This window comes from Antechinus flavipes, chromosome 2 (genome assembly GCF_016432865.1).
Source record: "Antechinus flavipes isolate AdamAnt ecotype Samford, QLD, Australia chromosome 2, AdamAnt_v2, whole genome shotgun sequence".
Taxonomy (NCBI): Eukaryota; Metazoa; Chordata; class Mammalia; order Dasyuromorphia; family Dasyuridae; genus Antechinus; species Antechinus flavipes.
The window spans coordinates 598,382,525-598,390,612 of NC_067399.1; the positions used below are offsets into that span (position 1 = coordinate 598,382,525).

The window sequence follows — 8,088 nt, forward strand, 5'->3', positions numbered from 1 at the left end:
GGTGTTCCATTAGCCAGCTGCTGCCACTACATTCCATACTATTTCTATTTGTTTCTAAAATTCAATGAAGTTAACACCATCTTCCCCCCACCTCCCCCCACCCCCTCCATGTTACTCTTCCTCGAACATAGGGAAAAACTGGTCTAATAACTAGCTATCCTACTTCTGAAAGGCAATCCATGGGAGTAGAAGAGTACTAAAAAAAAAGTGAAGAATCCCTAAGTTCTATTTCACTTTTGCCAGTGATTTTATCTCAGACAAGCAATCTGGCTTCTTTGCACTTCAGGTGACTAGCTATAAACTATCTTCATGGCTAAACAATTCAATGCACCATAGCTGGAAGACAGCAGGGTACAATCCAGTGATTCTAGAACAAAAGAACCTTGCATTCAAACTCTGTCCCTAACGCCCATACTCATATAACCTTAGACAAATTCTTTGCCCTCCCTAGGCTTCCTCTGTAAAACAAGGGGGTGGGACTTGGATTTCAGAGGTCCTTTCCAGCTCTAAAGCCATGATATTATGACCTGGTCGTTCTGCTTCCTATCTATCTATAAAATGATTTTAGTAATCTACTTTCTAGTTTTATTACCATTTCAATCCCCTAATTAATAACCTTCAGCAGTATCTTTTCATCTATCAAATAAAACAAATTCCGGGCCCTAGAAAGGCTCAGTACACTTGGCCTTTGATCTATTTGTCCAGATGTATCCTTCTCTACTACTCTCCTTTATCAGTCTATAATAGTCAAATTGAACTATTTCACTTCTACCACCCTGTCTCCATGTCTGTTTGTATTATACCCATATTTGGCTCCTTTCTTTTCCATTCAACTACTTCCAACTGTTGAAGTATTTTTTTGCCTTCAAGGCCCAATTAAAATGCCAGATCCTTCATGAAGTCCTTCTAGACTCCTCCAGGAAAAATCCATTTCCCTGGGCTCAGATTTTTATAGATTTTTTTCTCCTGTAGTTATCTATACTCTCTCCTTTATGTCCCAATTACGTATGAAATTGCCCTTCCCATTATTAGAAATCAATTTTCTTCAAAGAGGGCCCTATGTTGCATCTTTGTGTTCCCGGTATCAGCATAACTCTGCACCTAATATTTATTGAAAGTTTGAACTGAATTCAAAGAACAAGCCAAATATTATCTATGTAATTCAATTCTACAACATCAGCACCCCAAATATTACAACCACTCTGTAAGAAGAGTTTACAATTATTTGCCAGAACCACTTAACCTGGAGAACAAGATATCAAGATATAAAGAGGAAGAATGAAAATTTAATCTCATGAAGGAAATTCTTTAAAGTAAAAGGTCTTAAATATGAGAAATACTTCAGCATATGATGTCTGACTCTCTGAATACAACTTTTAGTAATGCTCCTACATTCTGTCAGTATTAGCTTATTTTATCTATAGTGCCTCTTAGGTATTGGGTTTGGGGGATAATGACTTCATTAAATATGGTTGAATTAGACAAAAAATTTAAAAATTACTTACCTTCTGAAAAGTTGTATTAATTATGGGAGGTTCAAATTTATCATTTATTCCAAAATACTGAGTAAGTTCCTTCCACTGGGCTTCATTTGAAGACTGTTGACTACATAAAAACAAATCAATGGCTATATTTTATTCAAAATGACTTAACCATCATTATTTTCAGCATATTTAACAGGGAAACTAAAATAACTGTTCTAGCCATACTACATACAGAGTACCATATTCAGTTCTAGGCATGTTACAGAATGGACACTGACAAAGTGGAACAAGAATGAAAGGAAACCAGGATAGTAAGTGAACTTTAAACTATGCCATATAAGGGTCAATTAAAAAAAAAAACTGTGAAGTTTAGTTTAAAGAAGTGAAGAGTTCAGCCTGAATGATAGTCATTTTCGAAAGCTGGATGAGTTATTATGGCAGAGAGATCTATTTTACTGGACCTGAGGCCAATATTAGAATTAACTTTAGAGGTAGATGTGAGGCTTGATTTAAAGGAAAATTTTCTAACCAGTGGACCTGTCAGAGAAAGGAATGAGCTATCTGTTAAGACAATAACCTGTTCTCCTATGGGTTTCAAGGAAGAGCAAATGTTTACCACAAGGAGCAATTTTAGAACAGTTTTTTCCAGGTAGGGCTTAAACTAAAAGATCTTTAAGGTAACTTCCAACTCAGATTCTAAGACTCTAAAAATCAATAGCTTGTGTTGGTATACAATTTATACAGATATGGCAATAGCCCATAGATAAACTGTTTGACAGGAAAAATGCCTATTTTTCATTATAAGCTATTTGCTAGTTTTTACATACCTGTCAGGTTTTTCTTTATTCTTCAATTTACCTGGAGAAAAAAGCATTAATAAAAGTTGGGACATATGCTACCAATTATATCCTTCAAAGTTTTAATTCTTTAAAATGACTAATAAAAGAAATTACTTTTTTACCATTAGTCTTATTAACAGTTAAGTTTATTAAACAGAAACTGCATAAAATACCTTTTCTGGGACGTTTTCTTTTACTCCCTTTGCTTGTAGAAATAGTTAAGGTTTTCAGTTCAGTATGCTTTTTATGTAACTCTTGAAACTTCTGTATAGGAATGAAAAACAATTCAGATAAGAAGTCATTAAAACAAAATCTACTGTGTTAAAATAACTATCATTAAGAGAAAAATATATTGTCACCTAAACAGGTGTTTCAATTTAATTTTAAAAAAATGAACCTCTGACACTAGTTTATAACTACAAGCAAGTGACAAATTCTCTGAGATGAGTTTTGTTATCTGTAAAATGGGGATAGATATCTACAATATTTGCCTCACGAGGCACTGAAAATATGAATATTACTATTTAGTATTTTCCAAAAAAAAGGAAGCCATCGCTAAAGCCAATTAATAATAAAATCAAAATTTGTTTACTCTGAGGTAAAGCTAATTTCATAACAAACCCCTCTTCACATGGTAATTTTCTATTTGAATATAACATGGTACTAAGAACAGCACGAAAATGTTTTTCCCCCAGAGCACAACAATAAGGCTTCAGAAAAACCTACATTCCACATATTTTGAGGAATTCCAGATGGACATTCTTCATCAGCATTTTTTGCATTTGTCTCTGCCCCACTTTTAGGTCCATCAGTATGGAAAGCAGAGAGCCCAATCTCTTCTCTCACACCATCTCCCTTATCTTTGTTTGAACTAAGTTCTGTGATTTCTGATGTAGTCTCATCTTCAGAACTCAACTCAATGTCACTTTCATTCATTCCAGGAGGTAACAGTCCACTCCACATTGTCTTTTCTAAATGGGAAGGAGGAAAGACTTTATGACCAACAGAAAATAAAAGTTCCAAATAAGTTTATTAAGGGTTTCAACAATAATAATGATGAGTTACTTTTCATCTAATGATTAAAAATATAAAACTTATCTCAACCTTCAAAAATAATTTTCTTACTGTTTTCTTTGTTACAAGAGAAACATGACACACACTCTCCATATATACATATATGTATATATAACTACATATATATAAAAGGGATTATGCTATAAAAGCAAAAAGGCATATGCAAAACTTTTAAAAGAAACAGAAAAAGGACCTAAATTTTTAAAGATATGAATCAAAATAGCATTGTGAATCTCAAGAATATAACTATTCAATACTAACAGTATCTTAAAAACTATAATTTTAAGCTAAAAATTAAGATATTTAATAGTGATAAGATTGAACCTGAAAACCTGGAAAAACACAGCAGGAAAGGAAACAAAGGCTAGTTTTAAACTAGCAAATGCATTAGGAAATAAAAGTTTGTCGCTTTTAGAAAAACTTCAGGCAATTTCCATTTGTTATTTTTTAAAGAAAGAAAATTATGTTTGGGAAGTAACAGGTAAGAGACATGACATATCAAAGAGAGTACTGGACTAGCAGAAAGGAAAAACTTGGATTCAAATTTCACCTCTGACATTTACAAGCTATTGTGGCCATGGATTAACATCTCTGAGTTTTATGTACTTTTCAAGATTATGTAGATAATGATGTACATCAGTAGAGTTCACATACCAATGATAACTGACTTGAGAAGAAAATGTTATAACTGAACCTGACTTACAAAGAACTTAATGTTAGAGCCTGACACTATTTTCCATTTTATTTATATTGTTAATTAATAACAGCTCACAGACTTTGGAGCTGAAAAGAGCCTTAGAGAGCCTTCCTTCTATAGATGAAGAAACTGAAACCCTAAAACACTAAAAAGCTTGTCCAAAGTCATACAGGAAAGAATGTAATAAAAAGTTCATGGACTAAAAATCTATTATTTGTTCCAAGACTTAATTGAAATTTGTAATTTACCTGTTTATCTACTTCAGAAAAGAAGTAAAAATGTGAGACAGAAACTTCTCCTCTGACTTCCTTCTGTATATGCCATTTTATTTTCCATTACTTTCAATATAAACCCACCAAAAGCCCTGAAACTGCACATTTAATCAATTCATCAATTATTTCACTAATTTATGCTGAAACTTAATGCAAAATACATTTTTAGTGTAATAATCACTAGTTGTAACCAGAATTGACATTTATTTCATCCTGTTTTAAATATCTAGAATTGTATGTGTTCTGCAATACCAATAATTGCCATGCAAAAATTCACTCGTTGGAGGAAACTGGGTATACAAAAAACATTGGACTTAAAGAGTAAAGAACACAATTTTTCCACTCTGAAATCATGAAACTAACTTGTAAGTTAGTCAATCTCTGAGTAAATCAATCTCATTGGTTTTACTTTCTCGGAACTATAAAATCAAGGATTGGCTACACTTAAATTTCTTCTCTACCTCTAACACTTTAAATATCACATATATCTAATGAGCAGATTTTTTTTGTTTGCTATTCTTAACTGCTCTCTAGGACACAAAATGTAATGAGTATTCTACTTTAGTGGGGAAGGTTTCTCTCCCAAGCATAAAGACTATTCCCATGACTAATTTTTTTGTTTGTTTATTTTGGTGAAATCCTTCTTTGCAAGTAAAGTATTCCAAAAATAAATCTCAAGATAGTAATTGGAAAGAATCAATTTCCTAAGTATGACTTTTAGGAAAAAAGATAACAATGACATAAAAATAAGTCAATAGCTATTGTCTACTTGTAGTCTTGCATTATTCGGTATTATCTTTAAAGCAATTCTTAAAAGTTTTTGGTATACTACAGCAAACTATGGAACTGTTACAGTCGCTGTATACCTACTTTAAAATAAGGTTGCTGTCTAAATGACACTTTTACAAAGAGGCTGCTTCTCTACAGATTATGTTCCTCTACAGATGTTTTTCCACAAATCCATTTTTATAGGAATATCATATTCCCAGTCACAGATTTCCAAGAAATCTAGAACTATGTTTCAGAAAATATATTTAATAGAATAATCAATCTTAATTTCATTTACATTCTATTTTTGCTAACTAAAGGGATTATTAAAGATTGTGAATTGACTATATATAGTCAGTCTTAAAATCTGAAAGAATACAAACCGCATTTTCCACTGGAAACTACCTAAACATTCATTCTACACAAAATCTAAGGAACTGCTTTAAGTGCTTATTATAAAAGAACAAGGAATCAGTATTAAAAAAAAAAAAAGGAAGAAAAAGAAGAAAGAAAGAAAGAAAGAAAGAAAGAAAGAAAGAAAGAAAGAAAGAAAGAAAGAAAGAAAGAAAGAAAGAAAGAAAGAAAGAGAAAGCAAGCAAGCATTAAGGATTAAATCAGCAATCAATGCTAAACTTCATACTTATTAAAACCTGGTTAAATTCTTCAAATTACAAAGAAGAGCCAATGATATAAGATAAACTTATTAAGATCAGTAAATCAGTCCAAAAAGTACAGTATTTTGACAGTGGTATATTTTGTAGAACATGGCAGTTGCCTTCCAAGACACCAACTTCAAAAGAATGATACTGACCTTTTAAAGAGCTACCACTTCAAAGGATATCTATCCCTTATTCAAGATCACAGAAAGAGTCATTTACTCCAAAAATCTCATTTTACTAATAAGGAAACTGAGGCCCAGAAAAACTGAGTACAGCTAAGGCCACAAAGGTATTAAATGACTATATTAAGATTCAAACCCTAGGCCTTTTAACTTCAAATTCCACACCTAATTCATCTCATTAATTCCAAGCTTCAATATCCAAAAGTATGTGAAACAAATTACTTTTCATTACATGTGAAATTGTATTTCATTACCACTAAACTAAATTATTAAAATGGAAATCCAAATCTTCTGATGCTATTTTCACTTTATTTACAATACTGTCCTTCATATTTGAATATTCTAATACAACAAACAAGGCTATATGACTCATAATTCTGAATGATTTAATTAGTTAAATACAAATAAATAGAAAATATTTATAATTCAGAATGATTCATTTTTTAGAATTAAATACCAATGCAAGTGATATAAGTATTTTTTACTTATTCCAAAATGCATCAAACCTTGTTCACTAAAATACAAGGAAATAATCATATTAACACAAGTCTCTCCTGAAATTAAAGACGAATAAGATAAACTCTTCAAGAACAAGTTAAAATAAGGTTCTAACCCGTTTGTTTTGCTTTTAATTTGAGAACGAAAACAACAACACTCCTCCTCTGCTACCCTCAAGTTGTGACACCTCAGACTTGGGACAAGGGAAATGCTGCCCAGTGCATACTTACAAGGTTTATATATACAAAGGAATTGCTTCTACTGGCATTGTAACTCGAATTAGGCTCTTCTCGGAATGCGGTAAACTCATAATCAAACCTTAGAGCTGGAAAAGATCTTAGACGTCACCTCGGGGTTCTCTCTTAGGGAAAGTGACAAGCCCAAGACCACAAAGTCCGTGGCGGGGCTTGGTCCCCAATCCAGGGCCCCCCAACATTCCAAGCCCAACATTCTTCTCGTTTTACTTCTTCAACTGTAACCACAATTTGGGGCAAAAGGAAAAACCTTCGGGGAGACGGGGTGGGGGTGGGGGGTGCCTGAACGAGGAGTCCCAGATTTCAGATATGCGACTTCTAGGATCTCCAACTTCCTGGTTTTTATCTATCCCTGTTTTTTCTGTATTTCTAGAAACATGCACGCCATTCGTTATCATTAAGGATAACTCCCAGGGCCTTCACACACTCGTGGGTTTCCCGACGCGGAAAGAAGCCCCCACGGGCACAGACCCGAAGTCCCCGTGCCCTCAAAGCAAATCCGAATCCTCCGATGTCGCCACTGTCGCAGTCGCAGCATTTGCCACCGAGGGCCCGACAGGCACCCCAATCCAGAAAGAAAGCAACCCACCGGAAATCCCGGAGGATTCCAACCCTCCCTGAGAACCACAACTCACAAGACGAGGAACTACTCACCCGACCGGCTCGCGCGACCCGGCGGCCATTTTGAGACGTCGTCAACATCCTGTCTTTCTATTGGTTCTGGTCTCCTATCCAATGGGCTGGAACTGGTAGGGCTTTCATCCAATAGGAAACTCAGCCTTGCCGAGGGGATCACCATAGCAACCAACCTCACCCAAGTTCGGTGTTTGGAAAGGAAGCGTGTGCGGAGCTCAGACTCATTCTCCTCCCTTGTCCTTAAGAGCCCCGTGTTTGTTGGTTTGGTTTCCTCCAGGCCATGCCCTGCCCTGTCACCTCTTCTGAAAGGTGAGGGTAGTTGGCCTTGATTGAGATTTGGGAACTGAGGTGGACGTTGTTAGTGCTCTTTAAGTGGACGCTGAGGCAGTCGGGTATATGTGGCTGCTCCCCACAGTAGATGGGCCCTGGTGTATTCTTCGTTATAGGGGAGGAAGCCGAGACCCAGCGAAGGGAACTGATTTGGCCAAAGTTACTATTTTTTGAGTAGTGACGAAGCTCCCGAGCTATGAAGTCTTAAAGTCTCCGTCCATCTCTGAACAAAGCTAACTGCGGAAAGGGGTGGGGGAAGGACGAGGAGTGTGAAAGAGAGGGAAAGAGGAGGACTATTCTAGGATCCCGGAATTAAATTCCGTTGCTGTGCTAATAGTACTGGATCAGTCAGCCTCTGCAGGAAAGATGAGGCAATAACTCATCAAAGACTGTTC

At 35.2% G+C, this 8,088-nt stretch overlaps 1 protein-coding gene across 3 annotated transcripts in view; it reads right to left on the reverse strand.

Annotated features, from left to right (window-relative positions):
* FAM204A (family with sequence similarity 204 member A) overlaps positions 1 to 7,421 on the reverse strand; it is a 43,165-nt gene extending 35,744 nt beyond the window's left edge. For 2 of the 3 annotated variants that reach the window (XR_007951138.1, XM_051981533.1), the window contains exons 1-5: positions 6,704 to 6,861; positions 3,050 to 3,294; positions 2,497 to 2,587; positions 2,312 to 2,342; positions 1,506 to 1,605 (exon numbers count right to left, since the gene is read on the reverse strand). Coding sequence is in view for 2 of the 3 variants with exons in the window: in XM_051981533.1 (XP_051837493.1) it covers positions 1,506 to 1,605; positions 2,312 to 2,342; positions 2,497 to 2,587; positions 3,050 to 3,286 (459 nt within the window). In the remaining variant the exon portion in view is untranslated. Of the gene's footprint in view, positions 1 to 1,505; positions 1,606 to 2,311; positions 2,343 to 2,496; positions 2,588 to 3,049; positions 3,295 to 6,703; positions 6,862 to 7,381 lie in introns of those variants that run through there. The other variant, XM_051981534.1, reaches the window with a different exon arrangement.
* Between the last annotated feature and the right edge of the window lie 667 nt (positions 7,422 to 8,088).